At 38.8% G+C, this 23153-nt stretch overlaps 2 protein-coding genes across 4 annotated transcripts in view; one reads left to right on the top strand and one right to left on the bottom strand.

Annotated features, from left to right (window-relative positions):
• Positions 1–7561, top strand: part of pde5ab (phosphodiesterase 5A, cGMP-specific, b) — a 68011-nt gene extending 60450 nt beyond the window's left edge. For both annotated transcript variants that reach the window (XM_026158134.2, XM_026158145.2), the window contains exons 19-22: positions 96–159; positions 3488–3562; positions 4386–4469; positions 4584–7561. In XM_026158134.2, the coding sequence (XP_026013919.1) occupies positions 96–159; positions 3488–3562; positions 4386–4469; positions 4584–4703 (343 nt within the window). In that variant the 3' untranslated portion in view covers positions 4704–7561. The remainder of the gene's footprint in view (positions 1–95; positions 160–3487; positions 3563–4385; positions 4470–4583) is intronic.
• A 242-nt stretch (positions 7562–7803) lies between these two features.
• LOC113015817 (mitotic spindle assembly checkpoint protein MAD2A) lies at positions 7804–21962 on the bottom strand. 2 transcript variants are annotated; one of them, XM_080299770.1, is made up of 6 exons: positions 21722–21962; positions 15712–15777; positions 11616–11762; positions 9781–9901; positions 8407–8510; positions 7804–8333 (listed from the first exon to the last, which is right to left on the bottom strand). In XM_080299770.1, the coding sequence occupies exons 1-6, from the start codon at positions 21876–21878 to the stop codon at positions 8161–8163; spliced, it is 768 nt and encodes a 255-aa protein (XP_080155896.1). In that variant the 5' UTR covers positions 21879–21962; the 3' UTR covers positions 7804–8160. The 2 variants fall into 2 exon arrangements, with proteins under 2 accessions (XP_080155896.1, XP_026013952.1); XM_026158167.2 differs by lacking the exons at positions 15712–15777; positions 21722–21962 and adding an exon at positions 12234–12427.
• Positions 21963–23153: the final 1191 nt, after the last annotated feature.

The following is a 23153-nucleotide window of genomic DNA, read 5'->3' as shown; positions in this document are numbered from 1 at the left end:
GCAATACCATGGTAACAAGTCCAGAGTTTCTCCTGCTATGAGAAACTAGTGTGTCTGTGGAAATTTAATGTCTGTAACTTTGTCACCCCCTTCAGGTCAATGCTGATGACCGCATGTGACATCTCTGCCATCACTAAGCCCTGGCCAGTACAAAAAAGGGTAAAAAACAAACAAACAAGCAGAAAACCCCGCAACCTTTACCTGTCTGTATGTTGGTACGCTGCTTTTCTGTGTATTTATGTTTTTACTGTGGTATACACACACATCCCCTCATTTCTGTTTTCTATAGTTACATAGTGTTTCTATGAGATATAAAAAAAAAAAACAGCTGAAACTGTACTCACTTTACATATAAAGGGAAAATGGCAATGAGTAAAATATTAAAATGTATTTAAAAAATATAAAAATGTATCAAAAACTCAAAATGAAGCAAACAAACCAAATTTTAAAAATAGATTATAACTGCTAGTTAATTTGTTTAATGTAATTTAAAATCTTAGTTAAATTGATGATACAAAAATAATTAAGTTCCTTAGTATCAAGACAGTTAACACTTCTGCTTTGCAGAAGATGAGAGAAACTCAGGGAAAGAGAGTTAACTTCAACTCTGTGTCAGTTACTGGGGTAACAGAGTCTGAACTAAGTTTTTGTCTCTGACTCCTCCCCTTCTGAGCTGGCTGTGTGACATCCTGATTCATTCATTAGATTAATAATAACTAATGATTAAATGAAATGAAATCTAAAAAGGTGAGTAAAGAAGAAACAGGAAGTACATCACGAGAAACTCCCAGCAGCCTAGACCTATTGAAGTGTAACTAACTGAGGATTCAGGGTCACCTGATCCATACTTAACTATGAGCTTTATCAAAAAGAAAAGTTTCAAGTTTTATCTTAAATGTAGAAATCCAGGCCTGGAAGCTGAAAGCTTTATATCAGTATAAATGGTTAAACTGGGCAACATTAAAGCAGAGTTTTTCTCTAAATCTCATGGAGCACTTTCATTCAGTAAGTACAATTCTGTCAAAGGATGGAAGGAACACATTTCTTACATTTTTACTGATTAATTATTGGAACAAGAAAATAATCAGACTCATAAAAGCTGATTCGAGGGTGGATCTTCAGGTTTTATCTTCAGTTTCTGTCACCTGCATTTTGTCTCAATTGAATCATTACATTTAACAAATCAAACATAAAGAAACAGAATTCCAGCTTCATCTTATGAAAATTCAAGTTGGGTAAATGATAACAGCAGACACCATAAAAAAAATATATATTATATTATATTATATTATATTATATTATATTATATTATATTATATTATATTATTATATAACAAGCTTCCTGGAATAGAGCCTTGCTGACTGTGACCTGAGGTGCAACGTGCCTTAAAATGTATTCTTTGTTATTCATATCTGATCCTACAATTTCTTACTCTAATTACCTTTCAGAGCTCTTCCTTGTTTTCTCTTTTTTTCTTAATCACTGACCTACTACACACACACACGCACGTGAGCGTGCACTATATTCAATGCTGTAGTGTGCCTGCTGTCCCCCAGTGACCTTCATTAGTCTGTGTCTTGTTAGGAAACTCAGGCCCAGAGGAATTGTTATACAGATAAACATTCTGTGTGTGTGTATGAGAGTGCTGATAAATGAGAGCTTGTTAATAAAAACAGCTGGGCCCTGTCCTCAGATGACAACTCTAAAAAAAAACATTCAGGGCAGCAAACAAGTACATACGTTCCCTGGCTTACACACACTCTGGCAAATCACCTGCTCCTCATTAACAGATTGCGCTAAACCCATACCCCTCCTTCCCTGGTCTGTTTTACTTTCACAGCCTCCATCCATAGACTTTATATAAAGATTAACATATTCACTGTGACATCACCCAATGGTTTTGGATTCTGGACTGATTCTAATGGTGTTTTCCTAGCATTTAGGCTGATCTGCCATATTGTTTTTGTTTTTTAGACTAGCTCTAAATCTGAAACTTCCAGTCATACTTTTTTCAGTCAGGTAAAGTCATTATAATCATTTAAGGTTATCACTGAGACTTAACAACATAAAATATCATAACGAAAAAGTTGTATTTAAAAAATGCAGTAAAGTCACCACGATTTACAAATATAGCATTCTTTAATATCATGCCATGTTTTTTACTTAAGAAATACATTCTGGTTGGTTTCCACTTTTGATTTTGAAGACCTTAAATAAGTGTCAGTGTTGATGGTATATTTGCACATAAACCACTACATTGGACACTGATGTGTCACTCCATACTCTGCCACACACTCCAAAAGTGATGTTGTTCACCTAAGTGGACAAGTAAAAAACTATTTAAAAAGTACCTGTTTAAAAAAATTTATTTCAAAAATCTTTTTTTCATGCCTAAACAAAAATACTTTAACAATAAAGTATAATCCTGATTGAGGTTGTTATGATTCATGCATGAAAGGGTTAAAGAAATGATATGAGTTTATGAAAGTAACCTCCATAAGCACTGCTAAAATATTTTCATAGATCATGGAGGAAGTAAAGGCAAAGCTTCTTAGTCTCAACAATTAACAACTGCATCATAGTACTTACGTTCCTTGCAGCACCACCGACTCAATCAAGAGCTGAAGACGGCTTCAGCAACACGTTCACACAGAGTGATGTTGATTGATCTTCTTTATCTCTTTGTTAAAAACTTGAGAACACTAACTTTGTGTGGGGCTTTTGGGAGAGCTCTTGCTATTGCTATTCACTTGTTTCATTTTCCTTCTTCCTTCCAGCTGTCACACAGGCTGTCAGTCTGTCTGGGTCATTCCCAGTCATTTCCTCAAGATTAATGTTCTAACGATGCTGCCTCCAGCAGCAGTATAAGCATTTTGTTATTTCCATGTAGGAGACCTCTTTCTTATTACTCAAACTGCCACAATTATGCCACAAGGTTTCCAAGGTTGCAATGACACTATGACTTGCATAGTATACAATTCACCCAACTTAGTCTTCTGTCCAACAATAAATGAGGATTTAAAATTGATGCTTTCAGAGCAAATTATAAATGGATTGATTCTCACAGACCTGTATATATATATATATATATATATATATATATATATATATATATATAAAATATATAAGCGCTATATAAATACAGTATTCAAAAACGGTCATTCATCCCTTCACACAAGCACTTTTTCTTTACTTTCTATTTAATTCATACACATTTACACTCCAATGAACATATCAGAGAGCAGCTTTGCATTCGCTATTTTGCCTAAGGATACTTTGGCTCACAGACTAGAGCAGCTAGGGATCCAATCACCAACGTTCCAATTAGTAGATGCCCTGCTCTAACTCCTGAGCTACAGCCACCCCATCGTAAAAGCTTACTTTGCTTCTATCTTTGGTTTTACATTTAGTGTTATAAAATTTGCCTTTTAAGAACTAAAAGCTCATAAAATGTTTCAATGTTTCTGCATTTGGTTTCTGATGCAGATAGCAGAGCTGGTGGCCACTGAGTTTTTCGAGCAGGGGGATAAGGAGAGGCAAGAGCTGAACATTGAACCAATTGTAAGTAATTTCAGGGTTCATTTGAATGATATTGGATAAATCCTTCTCAACAGTGCAACATTTGCCATCGAGTGCCCAGGAATCTGTTCTGAATCCTCTGGTATTTCATCCTACTGCATTTAAATATATTCCCTTTCAAATCATGAAGTATCACAACACATTTTCAAGAACTGTGCTGATGTTACAGCCATGTGAAAAGAATGTTTTCTTAGGACTTTATGCAGTCTGTATTGGAAGATCTTTGTCCTACAGTATGAAGTGCCCTGGGATCACTGTTATTGTTATTTGACACTATATAAACAAACATTTGCATTTACAGTCATGATTAGTTAATCAATTGCATTTGATAAGCAGCACCTGGCCTCTACTCACTCTTTTAATTACCTTTTTAATTCCTATTGAAGCAGTGGGAGGGTACTCATTCTTCACAGACGGTGCATTTATGTGACAAATTTCTTTTTTACATGACTATAAATACCTGTGTCTTTAATTGTCTCAGTTATTTTGTTTGTAAAATGATGTTGGACACACATAAATTTAACTAATTGTCATATTTTGTGGTAATCTCTCTCTCCCTCGCTCTATATATATTCTCTCTATATGTAAGATATAGAGAGAGTGAGAGATAGCTATATATAGCAATATATATATGTATGTATGTGTATGTGTATGTGTACACATATACATATATATATATAAATATAAATATATATATATATATATATATATATATATTTTTTTTTTTCTCATAGATTTGTCTGTTTTGGGGATAAACAGTTAACTTATATAAAGTTTACATCTCATTTTTTCAATCCTTTCACAGGACCTGATGAATCGTGAGAAAAGGGATAAGATACCAAGCATGCAGGTGTCCTTCATTGATGCCATTTGCATTCAGTTGTATGAGGTAATTCAGCCCTTGCTATTTTTGCTGACCAGTGTAGCTGATGAATAGCAATTCTTCCTGCATTCAGTTCTGCCTCTGATTTCCCATGCTGAATTGTCTTTATCACTGTCACAGACCTTGGCTGGCTTATCGGAGTATTGCTCCCCGTTGTTGGAAGGATGTCAGAAAAACCGGCAGCAGTGGAAGTGTTTAGCCGAGGAGTGTGAGAAGGGGCTTGTCAACGGCTTGGTGTGATCCAAACACCAGTTTGGTTTTCATCCAACTCAGATTTCCAGAGTTCTACATTTTCAACCTATTCTCATTAAAATTATCTAATAGCGTATTGTGTGGACTGACAGTGAGGTAGAAAAGTAATTTTCCTATCATGAAATAAAACACTAGCTATGGTCTGATAATAGAAGAGGTCACTTGCCTTGAGCAGTCTTAATACTTTAAGACTTAATCTATTACGGTTGAGGTGCCGCAGTCAGGTTTCACAGTTTGTCTTTCTTTTCCTTGTTGTAATCTGGAGTTTACTCACCCGGCAAAGCGTTTGCTCAGATATAGGAAAATTACAAACGATCATGCATAGCCATGCCAATGAGTACAAGTTAAAAAATAAAGTAAGATAGAAAAACAACTGTAAAAACATCTACAAGTCAGTGAGTTGACTTGTTGGTAATCTGCATAGACTTGTCAGCACTTTTCCTGTCTCCCGGAGTATCAGTAATTCTTGTGAGTACTTTTCACAACAGATAAAAATAGATAAACTATGAAATAACATCAAAGTTGTACCTTTCCACCCCCACTATCAAACATTCGTTAAAAAGTTGTATGCTAGTTTTACAGCTAAGCCCTACCATGAACAGAAAGGAATGAAATGTGTCCATAACAAGAAATCATGGTCATTTTATCCTGTCACCACCATTTTTTCCTCACTCACCAGAGATAATAACAAAGTCAGCACTAAGCTATATTTATTACCATAGACATTGTTATTTTTGCATAGAGTGGCTTTCATATTGATGGTCTCACCTACACTATCTGTGACAGGTAGTGAACTTTAGGGAACACTGAATGGTTAAGCTGCATACACTGGAAGCTCTACATATTTACTTCCAGTTCATATGTATTCTTTATTCCTATTGGTAGTTGCTTCGGTTAAAAAAAAAAAAACTTCCCTTAGCAAATAGGAAATGGTAAACGGACTGATTCTTATTTAGCACTTTTCTACTCTGCCTGAACATTCAAAGAATTTGCCTGTGGTTATTTCATCTGTGATCACTTGAAGTTGTGGGATGTGATTCACTTGGAATGGTCTGTATTCAGTATGTCGCTTCCAGTGTTCATGGAGCTTTAGCACCATTAGCACCATTCTAGTGGGATGAAAACAATGCAACTACTATATACTTAGTAGTATACTAGTGTCACCATAATCTTATAGACTTGTTATATGTCTTCACGGCACACACACACACACGACGTGGGTTTGAGTCTTTCGTACATTTTATTCACTGTCTTAACTATTGCATATTTATTTTTGTTTTATATATTTATTAGAGTCTATATTGTAAGGTCATTCTTTTGTCAAAGCACACAATTATCTAGAAAATGTTTTCATATGTGGAAAAAAAATCCCGTCTTTTTTTTTAGGCCCTTTCTTAGGAACAACTGCTTCTTCTGATGACATTTGGAAATGTACTGTATTGTGTTATTTGGAATTTAGATTTTCTATTTTTCCAGCTGTAGGAAGAGCCAAAGATTAGATCTGTGATTTCAAAGGAAAATGGATCTAGATGTTGCCACTGCCTTGTTGCGATAAAGTAGACAATTCAGTTTTACAGAACCACTTATTTTTATTTATCCATGTCCAGTAATGCTGTTTATGCATACCAATTTTACAAACTGAACGACGGAGTAATATCTACAGAATATAAAGTATGATTTACTCACCGAGGGTGGCATCTAGCTCTGATACATTGTGACGGTGTATAATTTCTATTTCTGTAAACCTGATTCTCTGATGGGTAAATGTAAAAATCTGTTCAAACAAGATATTTGCTACAAGGGGGCAAAAAGGATTCTTTAACATTTAGAGCAGTTTCTGTTGCACTACAAAGACTGACTAAACAACAGAATTTGGCAGAAAATTTCAGTGTGTAACCCAGAATGTATCCAGGAGCAACTTTTTCATTAGATAAGATATTAAGTGTTTCAGCGTTTTGATGTGTTTGGGTTCACTGCTGTCCACCCTTTAGAGGCAGAGGTTTTCAGTCTGTAGTCAGAGGCGAGGTGTCATCACCAACACATTTAAAAGAACAATCTGGTACCTTTGGACCTTGTGAAATGCAGGTTTTTGCTGATCCTGCAAGAGGGAACAATTACTCCTCAATAAAAGTGATTTCAGCATGTCCACACTAGGAATAAATAGAAAATGCAACATTACTATGACATTTTTCTCTACACCTAGAATGTTTGTTAATATCTAGTTTTGAAGGATGCTACTGTTACCCTTCAGAACTTTTTTTTTTTTTAATGCAGAAAAGAAAAAGTTCTGAAATGTTTTGGTAAATGAAACTGCTGAATCAGCAGAACTGGTAAAACAGTTAATTGTCCAGCCAATAAACTGTTGATGAGGAGCCACATAGGTGCATTTAATGAACAGCTTACTAATGGACATGACAGACTCATTTAAACTCAAGCACTTTTGTAGATGTACATGCTCAGAAAGTTAATTTGTGTCCGTGGTTGTCATTTGTACATTGAATAAGTCTCCAGGACTATTTTACTTGTGCCTCTGTGCTCTCTGGAGAAAAAAAAAAAAAAAAAAAAAAACCCTCACTGCTTGGTTGTCAGTTTTTTCTTTTGCATGTATATGAGAGGGCATTACACGACAGATGGATGGATTTTAGGTAAGAGAATTGTGGGTTTTCTTTTGCAAAATGTAATATGCTGATACGGTACTATGATGGTGTTACACATCTGCAACTGTCGACACCTTTCAACACTGTGAGCGAAGTGAATAGTATGTCCCATTAAATAATACTTATTTACTATGTCTCCTGTGTGCTGTCTATAATTTCTCAAATGTACTAAACAAGCAATGAATGGATGGATGGATGTCAGTGTGCTTTCCAGTTATTAAAACACATTACAAAAAGAGTGCATTCCAAACTAACTTCTCTTTCTTGACCTTGATGAAAAGGTCAGCTTATACTATTGAAATGCACCCCAAGACGGCATCGTCTCAAGGCTCCAAAAACCATGTGATATCTTTTATATAATGCTCCAAAATAAATAACACGATGAAAAACCTTGGCACCTCCTGAACAAAAGAAAACCACAGAATCACTTCTTTGGGAAAAAGCAAAATGCATTTATTTATGTCATTTTATAAAAGTTCAACATATATACCACTATCTTCTAAAACAGACTGAAAGAATGAAAGAAAGCAAAAGACTAAAGAAAAGACAGTTGTTTTCTACAGACAAATGCCACGTGGCAGAAATATTTACATCAATGTAGAAAGAACACATTTCCTTCATGTCCTTATCATATTGACAAATAAGACACAGTGAAGCTCAACAAAGGAAAACAGGTCCTCGTTGTCCAGTCACGCACAGGCAGTGAACAAAGACACGGCAGTGTTAGATCTACTGGTTTCTATGAGAATCAGTGGTCGGTGCTGTAACAGCTCATGTGGTTTAGAAGTTTAAGCTGACTCAGTCTTCTTGTACGCCACCATGCTGTTCACCTTGTGGATCGAAGTGGTGAAGGAATGCAAACGCACCTCCTCTGGCTGGTCAATGGTCTGCGGCCCTGATTCTTCCCATTTATCTGGAACCACCAGGTCCTTGTCTGTATAAACCAAGAGGTCAAAAGCACCTGAGGGGAGGAGTTGAAATTATTACCCAACCACCACATCAAAGGCTCAAATGTCAAAAGTCTCATTACTCACATGGCGTCTCCAGCAGGGGCAAGAAAGTAACAGTGGCTGTTATCTGTCTGATAACTGAGCGGATCTCATGCTGAATTGTCTTAATGGACTTCTCTCTGGGTGCACTGGGAGACACATGAGAACTCAGTTAACATGCATTATTTATTAGTCAAACAATAGTCAGTTGAGTGTAATGACAGATGCTCATTTAACCAAATTACATAATCTGTTGTAAAGACTCTTCTAAAGTACAAATTTCATGTCATTTTATTGCAAAAAACCAAAACAAAAAAAAACTAATCCACTGCAAACATACAAATTCACATCTGTGTTGACAAATCAGCCAACCAACCCAAAGTCTGCACCATTCAACTCCTGTCAATAAGTAAGTAAACAGATCTGTCCAGATGCCTTAGAGCAGGGGTAGGCAACCTTTCTGATGATGAGTGCATCTAAAATGTCCTCAGAAGTCAGTGTGCCATATGATTGTATTAGCAAGAAATTGAATAACGCTCTATATTAACAGTTACACACTATATAGAACCACTTTATAGTTCGCAGCTATCAGCGAATAGCTTTCAGCTATTTTGAAACAAAAAAATAAAAAGACACTTTTCATCCATAACAGCAAATGAACTGTACAACAGAAAATACAAATGCTATTTATGGTCTCCTCGCAACAATGATAAGAAAAATAAACTGGGCCAATATGGCATGTTTGTTAATACACTCTGATCTCTGGTCTCCCACTCAGAGACACAGGGCTCCGAGCATCCAGCTACCTGACGGCTACCTGAGGACACTCTTCATGTGAGAGGAAATCTGCTCACACAGATATGTAGAACCAAATACTGTCAATAAGGCCTCTGTAATGTTTTGAAGACAGTTAAACTTGTCAGGTAGTGATGTCCAGCAGGTGAAAATGCAGCTCCATGAACACACACATATATGGATTCCAGCTGCTTCGATGTTGCATTAACTCAGCCAGTTAATGCGAGACAAGTCTAGCTGCTCATTAAAGCTTTCTGGTTTGATCAGAAAATAAAACATTGGTCCAAACACCTGAAAGTCCCAAAAACACATTGTGAATTCTGTCTCGAATCTACAGATGTATCTGTGTATTTCTTCCTTCCCTTATAACTTCCCTTCAACTCATTCATGTCACCTAAAAGGTGAACCTGTTTCTCCATCACCTGTTCGGCTCTGATGATTGTCCTGAAGCTACCTGAAGCTCAAAACAATTTATATAATATATCACTCCACTCAAACTGACGGTGGGGGAAGTACAAGTGCAACATGCCAGGTGTTGGAATTAGGAGACAGCAAATTAATGACCATTAGCATGGAGCCTTTAAAACAAAACAAACAAACAAAAAAGGTAATAGAGGTCCTGACCTGCTCTCTTTAGCAGACTTGTCACACTCAATGTCAAACTGCCATCTCTCGAGCACCTCGTTGGTTTCCAGACACGTGATCACCAACACCAGCTTTTGCACAGTGCACTCAAACAGCCACTCTGCAACACCAAAAGAGCAAACAACACTTATTAAAGTTTGTTATGCAAAGTGAGAGGTAGTTAAATACCCTAAAAACATAATACAAACATGCACAGAATTTTGTATCCACAATAGTTGTGGATACAAAATATTGATCTCTTGGATATCAACGATATGGCAGCCTCGCTTCTGTCAGTCTGCCCCAGGGCAGCTGTGGCTACAACCGTAGCTGCCTCCACCAGTGTGTGAATGTGAGAGTGAATGAATAGTGGTATTGTAAAGCGCTTTGGGTGCCTTGAAAAGCGCTATATAAATCCAATCCATTATTATATAGTATCCAAGAGATCACAATTTCTGTGAGAAAAATGATGATTGATTTGTATTCTGTAATTTCACTACTCTTAGCCTTACACAATTGAGAGCTTGAGTGATTTGACATATGCACCCAAAAATATGAATATTCTGGTACGAATTACATTAAACTTGAACTGACAATCCAGAGATATTTACTCCATTTAGTTTTATTTACATTGCACTAAAAATCACAACAGTTGCTTCAAGAGACTTTATACTTTAAAGTAAAGACCCCACAGGCCTAAAAAGAAAAACAGTCAGAGGATCCCAGAACAGCAAGCACTAGGCATTGATGGGAATAAAAAAAAAAAAAAAAAAAAAAAAAACTTCTTTTTAACAGGAAGAAACCTGAGGAGGCAGCCATCAACAGTTGCGGGCATTGGATTTAGGAAAAAAATAAAATAAAATATTACAATGGCATCACCTTGGACAGAAAAGGGTGCACCGATCTCCTTCCTCATTCACATACATAAGTATTTATGGCAAAATCAAAAATTGGTAAATCAAAAATTAAAAATCTAGCGTTTTTAACCAGAAATAGCTTGTAGTTCACCTGACAAGAGCCTAAGAGTAGCTTAACACAAATTTGTGTAACATGGGAATGGAAACTCACGTGTGCTGCTTTGTATGTTACTTAACATTGATCATAAGATGCCAGGTCATACCAATTAAAATCTCAGGCACGAGTCTCATAGGCATCTGCGTTCATCTTCAACATCATGCTGCTCTGCTGTACGTTAATTGCCCCTTGGGGATAAATAAAGTCTTTCCGATTCTGACTCTGATCTAATTCAACGCAAAAAAAAGGGGAGGGGGAAATGCACCACCACGTGGCCCTACTCAGCAATCGCAACTAACAAGTTACTATTTATTGAGTAAAGACGATCACCGAATTAGCAAAATAAATTGACAAAATCATTCATTGTTCACAAACATCATCTTATTTTGTACTTCACTACGGATTTTGCCTTTACTTTGCCTTCTCCATAAAAATCCAAAGTCACTCCCCACCAAGCTGTGAGCTCAGTTCTCACCAATTACGTTTTTTCTTTTCGATCTGGTGTTCAAGGAAATCCACTTAAAGTAAAGTAGACTGAAGTTTTGCTTTTTTTCTTAAGTACAATATGTCCACATTTTTTTCAAGGTCTAAGAGTAAATATGTAAAACGAAGAAAAAAAGCATCTCCATAGTGACCAAAATAACCGTGAGTAAGATTTCTTGCCGTAAGCCAGCAGCCTTGTAGATATAGCTACAGAACTCGAAGCCCAAAACTACAACTGGAGTGCCTTCAGACCGCAGTTGGTTAGCTCACTCAGTTCCACAGTTATTCCACTTTCTCCTTAGTTGTGTCACGAGTGGGGAAGCCCACTATTGAGATACCTTTAAGTTGAGACACCACGTTAGTCAGATAGCTCTTCAGCTTGGGGTCGGTAGTTAGTAGGAGACTCAGGTCATAGTGGGTAACTCTGGTGAATGTCTCTGGAGGATAGATGCCCCGTTGGTACAAGATGCTGTTGATGCCGAAAGCTGTGAATGACAATGGGGAAATCAAAGGCTTCAAATACGCCGGAATTCCAGTATTCGTAAACTTTAGAGGCTTATATGATTCAAACTTGAAAGGCACAGAAGATTACAAAAACAACTACACAAGAAAGCGAATAACACGAGAGAAAACTAACTGGGAATCAATTAATATATTAGCTCGGTAGAATAGAAACGATGTATGGTGTACGTTCACGATTCTCAATAGAAGGGCAGACAACTAGACAGTCTTTACAAATTATTCGGTTTGAAGTTGTGAGTTGACGCTTATAGGACACATCAGGCTTAAACACTTTATTTTTCATCAACTGGAGCTATGCTTGCCATGTGAGTGCATACATGCTGCGTTGATGCTAATATGTTATCGGGCACTATGTAGGCCCAATAGCATATTAGCGTTACATGCATGCGTGTCGAAAACGAGCGACTAAAAGACGAAATAACAGAAATACTTACAAAAGAACTCGGCTACTAACTCCGCGCTTCCTTTGAGAGTAATTCCCTTCAACGTGCTTGTCATTTTCTTAACGCTTTGGTCTAGCTCTCAACAGTAAATATATTGTACTCTTTATTTTCTTCTTCTAGGTCTTCCGACTTCAACTACCCGCCACCCAGTTTGAATTTTGTCACCTTCCACACTATTGCGCATGCGTGTGAGATTGCGGCGCGATTTTGATGACGTTTTAGGTTACGCTTACAATTTTTCTACACTAGAGAGCAGTGTAGAATAATTAAAGACCTTTCTACCTTGTAATTGACAGTATATTAATTTATTTTATCTAAAACTTCAGTGCACGGATGCAGGGACAAGCTGACACAGATCGCTGGCACAGGCTGGTTAGTTATTTAATGGTTTCGGCTTAGTTTATTTGATCTAAAACTTCAGTGAACGGTCGCAGGGATCAGCTGACACAGATCGCTGGTACAGGCTGGTTAGTTATTTAATGATTTCAGCTTAGTTTATTTGATCTAAACTTCAGTGCACGGATGCAGGGACAAGCTGACACAGATCGCTGGCACAGGCTGGTTAGTTATTTAATGGTTTCGGCTTAGTTTATTTGATCTAAAACTTAGTGCAGGGTCGCAGGGATCAGCTGACACAGATCGCTGGCACAGGCTGGTTAGTTATTTAATGGTTTCAGCTTAGTTAATCCAGGAAACGGAATACAGTTATCATCTCTTATGTGTTTATTTTTGTTGGATAATTAACACAGAGCACCCTAAACCAAATGTTTCTCTATAATTGCACTCTCCTGCAGATGCAGTGAAAGTAAGACATCAGCAATCACATATATACCTCTTATACAGTTTTTTTGTGTCCCCTGCAGTACTCAAACATGGCAGCGTTTTAGTCTTCAGATGATTTCTGCAAACATTCGTCACATGTAGATGCACAAACACATCAGCCGAGGTTTACCAATGCTAACAAGAGCTTAATTTCTGATTTAATCACCTCTTCTCTGTGCTTTCTCTCTGCCTCAACACTTCAGTCTGGTGGAATCCTTTTATTTCCCTGAAGACATTACACTGGCTACACATGCTCCCTCGGAAGATTTTAAAAAGAAATCTGTTCTCATTTTCCTGTAAGTCAACCTCAGAGGAGGAAGTGCAGCCTTACAAAACATGTAAGGCTGCACTTCATCCCCGGCTGCCTCCCTCTTCCCGCTCCAACACACCCACCCACAAAAGTAGGGCCTTGGGGTGCAGGTGTGTCACCAGGGTGCAGGGGAGGCATTCCCCCCCCCCTCCCCCCTTGGGGGTGGGCACGTTAACGGCGTCCAGTGGACGGTCTGTGTATTCAACCCCACCTCTGGCGCCGGTGCCCACCCCTCAATTTTAAATCCATTTAGACATTGAGGGTTCTCGGGAGGGGCCGTGCTAACACCTGCTGCTCTCTGGCAGCAGCACCATGCTCTCCCGTGTTTTAAATGCACCTTAGAACAACACGCAGCAACACTACACATCAGCGAGAGGAGGGTGGTTTGGGGTCTTCACACACCCCCTGTTCTCTGCTTGCCATCGGGGCGGGGGGGCTGGGAGGAGGTGTTGGCCGTCTGATTGGGATCTGGGATGCGGGGCCTCCCTGCTGCTGCGGAGCCTGGGGCGGTCTGCTTGCTTCCACCCCGGGGGAAAGTGTAACATCTCCTGGGTCTAGGTGCCGTTTCCCCCTCCAGGGACGAGGGTACCTGGACCTGGGGTATAGAGTTTGTTTGGGGAGTGTGATTATTTGTACATTGTCCATGTATGTCTATCCCTACATTGGGTGAGTGCTGAGTATATTTGTATATGTGTGCATGAGGGTGGGAATGCATGTTTGTGTCTGTGTGTGCCTGTGTTTATATGTCAGGTCGGGTCTTACACTCCACCTCTCTGGGAACTCCCAGGCCCTGAAAGGCCTATCTCCCCTCACCACACTGCCTGCCGGTAACTGATGCCCTCAGTGGTCGGTGGTTCTTGGTGTCCGGGGCTGGGCGCTCAGGTATGTACCAGCTCACTCCCGGTGACTACTTGGCAGGGCCTGGTGCCTGTTGCTCGGTCAGGCCTCTTCCGGGGCAAATGGGGCCCTCGGGCCTCCGGCCTCTGGGCCTGCGGCTCGGTTCACTCTGGCACAACTGGCTGCCGGCAGAGCCTGCGGGCACGCATATCAACAAAATGATAAAACTCCAGCAGAGGCATGTTTTACTCGCAGCCATCTTCCAGAAAGGCATTATAAATAATTGAGAAAGTAATTTAGTTATGGTTGCTTCACCAGCATTTGCTGCTGGCTGAAAAGACTGTAACTTTTCAAGAATGGAGAAAGGCAGCTTTGTTTGCAGCAAGTAAGGTCAAGGTGTGCAAAGTTCCCTCTGAGCAAGTAAATCCTTCAATTAAAGGAAAAATTTTAAAATCACTCTAATGAGAGGTTAACTAAGAGCAAATGATAATGAGCTGCTTAAAAGGCAAATAATCTTTTAGGCTTAATTACTTGTTGCTTGAAGAAACTATTAAATGAGCAGCTGTGATTTGAAAACTCGCAAAGCAAAAAAGATTTGTCACCAACGTGAGGTTACACTTCCATCGCCAGGGAAGAGACTTCTGTGAACACCACAGCCTCCAGTTTAGAGAACAACTCGGGGTTGCTGTGGTTCAGCAGATCGAGCAAGAAATCTACTAAGCAGGTGGTTAGGGGTTCAATCTCTTGCTGTTCCAGTCTGCATGCTAAAGTGCAAGATACTGAACTACAAGTTGCTCTGTGATGTTTTCAAGTAAGCTGTGTAAAGCACTTTGCACCTTTGAGTAGAAAAGCACTACATAAGAACTTCTCTGTTGTCTTGAGATGATCAACATTTGTTCAATGGCTTGTCTGCAGAACTAAATACACAAATGAGGAGCTGGTTTATTTAAAAAATAATTAGTTCTTCTGTGCATCCCAAGACACCTGATGGGATTTTTGTTGACAGAGATAGAGATAAGAAAGAAGCTGCCACATTTCACTTTTGGTTTTCATCAGGTGTTATTCTGGTCAGAGCTACATTTTCACCCATGGAGGGGCATTTTTACCTTGGAGTCTTTATTGGGTTTGGGAACCTTGTCATGGTTTAGGGTTTGCCTGGATTTCTTCTGTGGGCTTTCAGCTTTCCCCCCTGCAGCTGACTATGGGTGGCTCTTGCTCCGAGCTTCACCCAGTGCTGGAGCCTTCCCTGTTCACGCTTCTTGCTCATCATGCTTGTGGACCATCTGGTGATCAGTGACCATCAGATTTGCATCAATCATCATGGTAATCAGGCTACACTAGCTCTCAGAGATTGCTCGATTGCTATTCCTGCACTAAAATCTTCTTTCTTTGTCTTCATACCCTTGAATTACATGTTGAGCAACTCATCTAAGAGAAAAACTTATCCCAGGATTGACAAGATGGTCTGTATTTAATGAAAAGGGAACTAAGGGAAGTTACCTGCCAGTCGCACCTGCCTGTCCTTCCTCCGGTGCTCCAAGTTATCTGAGGAACCCAGTGCAGTCTCTAGAAAACAGCAAGAAGCATGATTAAAGTTTTCCAATTACACCTCAGAATATTGTGTAAATAAACTTGCTGACAACAGTCTGTCTTGTTGTTGGGTTGTGAATTTAGGGTCCAAAACTTTAGAGCCAACTTAGGCTCATGTCAAGCCTAATGTTTGTGACATCGAGCATTAATACTTGCAGAGCAAAAGCCTTGTAGCTGTTCCTTTAAATGCACTGGAAATTCTAGGAAAAACACTTATTTACTCTTTTCTTGGTGAGAGAGCTAAACGTTGTTATAAATAACAATTTGTCCTCAGTGACTTGCCTGGTTAAAGAAAATAGATTAACCCCAGCAGAGGCTACTTGTGTGAAAACCTCTAAATCACAACACTCATGGCAGGGATTTAATATGTCCTCAACAAGAGCCAACTCAGTGAATATCGCTGTACTAACTAATTAACAAATCTATAAGCCATGTGAGAGGACAATAAGCCACAAAATCCATAAAATCATGAACCTCACTATGTTGTGCAAGAGCACTTTTCAAGTACTGCTCAAAGTACATTTGTGCATGACAGAGAGAGACACCAAATGTGTGAGCTGTGAGGACACTGTTACATGCCCACAAAGTCCACAATAGGAAGTCAGTGGCAGGTTTGTCAGTGTGACAATCCAGGTGTGCTTCTAGCTGTATTTGTATAGCAAATGAGGCAGCACGAGGTGGGAATAAAGTAAATATTCTTCACAGTTTAAAAGACAACGCCACCCTGGGGATTTCACCCAGAGAATACTGGATGTAACACTAATCATCAAGAAGGCACTTAGGTTCGCTATACTCAGTACAGAGACAAGGTTCAATGATAAAACAGTTGGACAATTTATTAATAATTATTTAAAACAACATATAAAAGCACAATCATAAATATCAATGTACAAATATGCTTAAAAAAGGGTATTCAGAGCCGAGGCTTACCAGTGGAGGGGCAGGGATGCCACGCACAAACTTAAAAAAAAGAAAACTCACCAAGACACAAGTGCAGCACACTATCACACACTCACACTAATAAACTAAAAAAGGCATGTGTGGACACTCAAAGGATCCCACCACCAAGGCACCCTCGTCTCCTCCACGTCGGCATTCCGCATCTGGATAAAAGAAACAAAGAATTTTAATATATTACAACAAAACTAATATAACCCAACTGCAGGACCACACTGGTGATCTGCAGCTAGAAAAAGGGCCTCCCACCAGTGGCATAACAAAAATCAAAACAACAGAAAAACAACATACAATCTAGATAAAACTTTAAAATATGGAGCAGGCAGAATCGCTGTATTGCTCCAACTTGCCGTCTGCCCGACTATAAGTTAATCATCCAGTCAATCACTATGCACGCCAACCGACTCCCATAACCGGCATGCATATAGCCGCTGTCCACGCCAACGTCCACTTTAAAAAGCTGGCAGCAGCAGGAAAAGTAACCTCGCAACAGGAACAGACAGTAAAAGCAAAGCAGCAGCACTTCGGTTAGCGTAGCGTTCTGTAAAACTAAGGACCACACTTCCTGCAAAGCATAATAAGTATTTACAATAAAAGAACAATAAAAGGCAGAGATCGTAACAAAACTGAATTACGTACTGAGTAAACAGCGTCATGAATCATGAATGGAGTGGCTCATAGCAGGCTTCTACAGCTACGACCTAAAAACAATACCTGTTTACGACCAAGTAAATGAGTAAACACCTACCAGCCACGATGGAGGCTTCAGAAGGGTAACCTGCAAATGATCTCTGCAACACCAAGGGAAGTCAGGTGACCAAGAAGGAGATCACAGGTAAGCGATCCAGGAATGCTCAAATGGCCATTATTTATACTAGCGCCTCCCTAATGTGCCAGGCCGAAAGTGGGCTGAACCGAGAAATAACATTCATCCTGCCACACAAACATTTATTTAGAACCTGGGACCATTTCGTGGCCTTTCCGTTTTTTAATTCCACGCCATTTCCACTGTGTTTAATGGAGTATAGCCAAATTTTCAAACATGTATTTTTTTCCCATTTTATTTTAAAATTTCAGTCTGAGTTTTTTAAATGAGCTTAAATGGCTGAATAAAAGGCATACATCCACTATCGAACCTCGTGGCCGATTTGTGCCCCATTGAAACCCATTATAAACGCTATTTTTCACTGTACAATTATTACCATTAACGTAGTGGCGATGGCTTAACTTTCACTTTCATTCTGGACTCAGGGCCTTAGAATTGTAATTTTTTATTTGGCCACCGGGTGGCGCCCTTGTTCCACATGTGACGCCTGCTGGAACATACACACCTTCTCCAGCGGCCTGCTCGAGACAGATACCCGGAAAAGGCAGACTAATTTCCCACGTGCAGCAGCAGCTTGGCCCGCTGCTCGTTCCGGACCATTTTCTGCCCTTAGGATCGTTTGAGGGTGCATTAATTTTTTTTAATCAACAGGAAATGACGTATTTGTTTTCACGTGGTAGCGGAAGTGTGTGCTGCAGACACGGGAACCGAACCATATGCTCCGGCGCTGCGCGAAACACACCCGCGGCAGAGGCACTCCTCCCCGGGGGAGCAGGAGCAGCAGCGCCGCCTGGGGACATTTTCGGCTTCTGCAAAAAAAATTAAAAACGGATCGAAATTAATGTTGGTGCCAATCTTTTGTCCATCTAAAGGCCTAATTATAATAACAATAAAATATTACTTCAAATGTTTTTTTTGGAAAATATTTTATGTTTTATGTTTTATGTTTTTGGGGCAAAAAAAGCAGTGCGCTCATGTGACGAAACCGGGATATAAAGGGTTAAAATCCGCGAAATGTAATTAAAACTTGACATGAATATTTCAAGGAGAAGTAGGTCTAAAAGATTGGCTAATTTAAAGTGGAATAAAATATTAATATATAAATTTTTTATAGCACTTTTTGGGCGTGGTCGATAGTGTGCATTTTATGAAATGCGCTCCTGGAAAAAAAATAAAAGGCGATCGAAATGACTGTTGGTGCCAATCTTTAGTCCATCTAAAGGCCTAATTATAATAACAAACAAATATTACTTCAAATGTTTTTTTTGGAAAATATTTAGTTTTTTTGTTTTTTGGGGCTAAAAAAACAGGGCGCTCATGTAATAAAACTGGGATTTAAAGGGTTAAAACAATGAAAATATAATTAAAACTTGACATGGATATTTTAAGCGGAAGTAGTTTTAAAAGATTGACTAATTTAAAGTAGAAAAAAATATTGATATATAACATTTTTAGAGCACTTTTGGGGCGGGACCATTTTTGGTCCCGAGGTTCACGAAAGGATGGGATTTTGAGGTTCTACCAAAGGTTAAACAAATATTAGAACATTTGTATTCTGGGATGATGAACTTGAACAGCAAAGTTTGCAGTGAAAAGAAGAAGTCTGGAAACAAAAGTAAAGATCCCAAAAAGTCCTGCAAGAAGCTCAAACAGTGGCTGCATTAAACAGGCCTCGAGCCTATAGAGGGGTCCTTGATTATCTGGAAATCACCAATCAGTGAGGGAGAGCCTAGCTCGCTGGTGAGTGGTCACTGGGGATGAATCACAGTCACTCTGAAATTAATTGCTAAAGCCCAGTCATGCAGAACTGGAGACCAGTCAGTGACCTCCTTGGAGCCACAGGTCACCAGCAAGAAAACTATATCCCCCAACCTGTTGGTGCAACTTTTACTTTGAAAGCGAGAACAAATGGTGGGGAATATTTAATTTCTTATTGGTCTGTTAGGCCTTTAGAGTCATTGAATGAGTCCATAGTCTCCACTGAGGACTGTGTTGAGGCCTAAAGGAACATAATTAAGGGTGTCAATATTACAGTCATATCTGTGACATTTTGATAATCAAGCTAGCCATGCAGTGTTACAATAAGCTAATAGCCTCCTGCTAGACCCGATTTTCTATATATGGTCATGTCCACAATGCCTAATTCAAGGCTTCAAACTTCAATCAATTAACCACACTGTCAGCATCTCTCTTTTATATGGATTTGTTGCTAATGCTGTTGTTTTTGTTCCAGCATTTAGACATTTAGATAATATTCCCTAGCTTCGGCTAATCGTAAAAATGGCAACGAATAGTTCATTCAGCAACCATAAAAGAAAGCCTTGAGATGTGCCTCTGTCATCTTTTGGTTCCTTCCCACTTCTGTAGCTGATTTAGACATTATACTGTATGATATACTAGCTTATGTCTATAAACTTCTTAAGTTTAAAATCCCCTCCAAGAGCTCCTTGGTGTCCTTTTTGCCTTTGAAGTGTGTACAGAGAAGTCAGTTACATATGTGCTAAAATCTGGCACAGATAGATAATTTGTCAGGAACTGATGTCTTCAGCCGTAATGCAGACTGTCTGATACAAAGAAAGCCTCTAGAAAACAGAGGACATGCAGACAACCCTTGCAACTATTGCTGTCAGAATCCGGTTTCATAAATATGGCCTGCATGCGGGGTATATCACGAAACAGCCTTTGCTGTCCAACAAAAAATACAGTTTGCCCTTGAAGGCAAATAGCACGCTCAGGACAAATGGATCAGTAGAAATATATAGCTGCTTTTTGGGTGAAGAACTGTGAAGCACGGAGGTGAAAATGAAACTGTTTGGGGTGGCTTAGCTACCCGAGGGACTGGCCAGCTAGCAGCCACTGAGTCAGTTATGAATTCTGGATCATGTCAAAGAGTGCTTGAAAATATTGGGAAGCTATCTGTCTGAAAATTGAAGTTGAACCTGAAATGGATCTTTCAACAGGATAACAATGCTAATCATGGTAGCAAATCCAGCAAGGAACAGCTCAGAAAGAAAAAGAAATGTGAAATGTTGTGAAGTATTATTATGGGTGCTACATGCATATAATACATGTCATTAATATATATATAAATCAACAAAAACCTTTAAAATTTAGGAAAATATTTCAGTTTCTTTAGGATGAACTTTTATTAATACAGGTTAGCCAAATTGATATATGTCATATGGTCAAAAAGTAAAATGTATTTCACAAGGTAAATCTTAAAACCTTAGAATACAATTGAAATTAAAAATGCTTTCTTTTATTATTCATATATATATATTCATTTATTAATGAATTGTGTTTAATGAATTTAAACTTGTGTTTAAATGATCTGTGTTTTGAAAGATTCCAAAGTGGGTGAATATTCAATATGCTTCATTTCATTTTCTGCCCACTGTTGAGTGCTTTAATTAAGATATTTCAGCTTGCATCAGAAAACGTAACACTGTAAATTTGAAGTGTTTAATATCGAGCATTTTGCTCATGTGTTCTCCAGTATGTGGTCTTTTACCACATGTTTGGGTAGGCAGGCTATAATCTGAAAACAAACAACTCTTCTTATAATGATGTATAGAATTGCTTGACTTTTGACAGTTTGACTTCATGTTTAAAATTAACACTTGCAGCTTGAAAGAAGAAATGCTAATGTTAAAGTACTGTCAGATTTGCAAACAAGCTAAAAAAAACAACAGCAATCCAGTTAGCAAGTTAGAGGGACTTTTCAAAAAGCGATTCAATTGTAAAAAGTTAAAAAATGAAACACTGTACTTTATTGGCACCATCGAAATTTACTATACACAACACTGGCTTTGCTCATAGGCAGTGTTGGTCAAGTTACTTGAAAAAAGTAATCAGTAACTAATTACTGATTACTTACCCAAAAAAGTAATCCCGTTACTTTACTGATTACTTATTTTCAAAAAAAAAAAAAAAAAGAGAATGGTAGATATTATTGCTTTAAAATAGCTGGCAGTCATCATTTCCAAACTAGTCATCCAGCCCACACACATATTTTTTTTCTTTGCATAAAGATTTGTCTGATAAACTGATTACAGACCATGATTTTTTTCTACCTATCTTTTATATTTCTTTCTCTGGCAGCAAATAGTTTAACATAACATGTTAATAAGCACTTACCAGGCCTGCTCAGATTGTGGATTGGGCCAGTCCAAGCGGCACATGCGGCCCACAGTACCATTATGCCTTGGGAAACACCGGATAGGGCACCATGATTAACAATGACACCACCCAGGTAGCAGCGATGACGCGATAGGCGTGAGATCGGGTCTGCCATGCACGGGATTTCAGTGGGTTACAGATGGCACTGTAACTTTCGATAGCAATGGCCACCAGGCTTAAGTTGGAGATGCTGACAGAGACTCCTGAAAGAGGAAAATAAATCAGACTAAGAAAACATTTGCAAAGCCAGAGAGACACATTGTTGCAAAATATACATTCTACATTCGTACTCCTCAATAGATAAATCATTTGATTATCCTTCAGTTTGGACTCTCCACAAGGTTCTCCGGGTGCCAGCCGGAGATACTGAAAAAAATCTGAACTGAACAAAAACACATAAAGTGAAAAAGTGGAAAAAGAAGGCAGACATATTTGTTCATTCATTTGACTGAAAACATGCTTTGCTCCTGACTTTTAAGTGGCACACCTGGCAAAATCATGTTAAAATTGCATTTAACATTTTGTATTGTTATGCTTAATTGGATTCCCTGTGTCCACAAGAGGAAAACATGAGAAAGAGAATATTACTTGAATTATTTTTTATGACACAACCTATCCCCTTGGATTATCTCACAAACTGTGCCATCACTATTACTCAGTATAACAAATATCAACCTGTTGGCAAGAAACATGTCCATGTACAGATGGCACATTTTGGAAATAGAGCAGTACTAAGCACATACATTTAAGTCTAATATTTGCTCATCTTTTAGTTAACACTAACAAACAAATTGATCAAACTGTTTAAACATGTCAAAAGCAGCTGTGACTATTTACAGAGCAGAAAAGTATGTGAAAGAACACACCCTTGCAATACAAGAGCCTCCCAGTTCAATAAATGTCAGGCTGCTCCATCAACAGTAGCAATGAATGTGGCCTAGTTTTCTATGGACCCAAACTGACTGATGGCAGCAGTTCAGCCACAGATCCAACAGGATACTTTTCAACGCTGTAACTAAGTGCCAAACATCGCCCAGATTAGGTTTAAATGTCTCTGCTATCTGGATATCAGTCAGACTAGAAAGCCAATTCAATTTGTGGGCTTTAAGCACACTTTTAGAGATGTGCATGCACTATGCACTTTAGACGTGAAGCATACAGAGCATAATTTATGCGATAGCAGTGTTAACAGTGTTAACAGTGATGCCATCTTCACTGCCTAGAGAGTGACATCGCTACCCAGACTGCATTCCAATGTAAGCAAGAATTGTAGCTTAGGAATGAAAGGACCTTTACAAGTCTAACAGGTTTTTGGTATGAGTTTTAAATAGCTAGTGTTAAAATCCAGGTTATGGTCACATTTTGTTTTAGACACATGGGAAACAGGAAA

The sequence above is a fragment of the Astatotilapia calliptera genome, chromosome 3, assembly GCF_964374335.1.
Source record: "Astatotilapia calliptera chromosome 3, fAstCal68.1, whole genome shotgun sequence".
Classification (NCBI taxonomy): Eukaryota; Metazoa; Chordata; class Actinopteri; order Cichliformes; family Cichlidae; genus Astatotilapia; species Astatotilapia calliptera.
The sequence above is the reverse complement of the archived record's forward strand: the minus strand, read 5'-3'. Positions and strand labels throughout refer to the sequence as shown.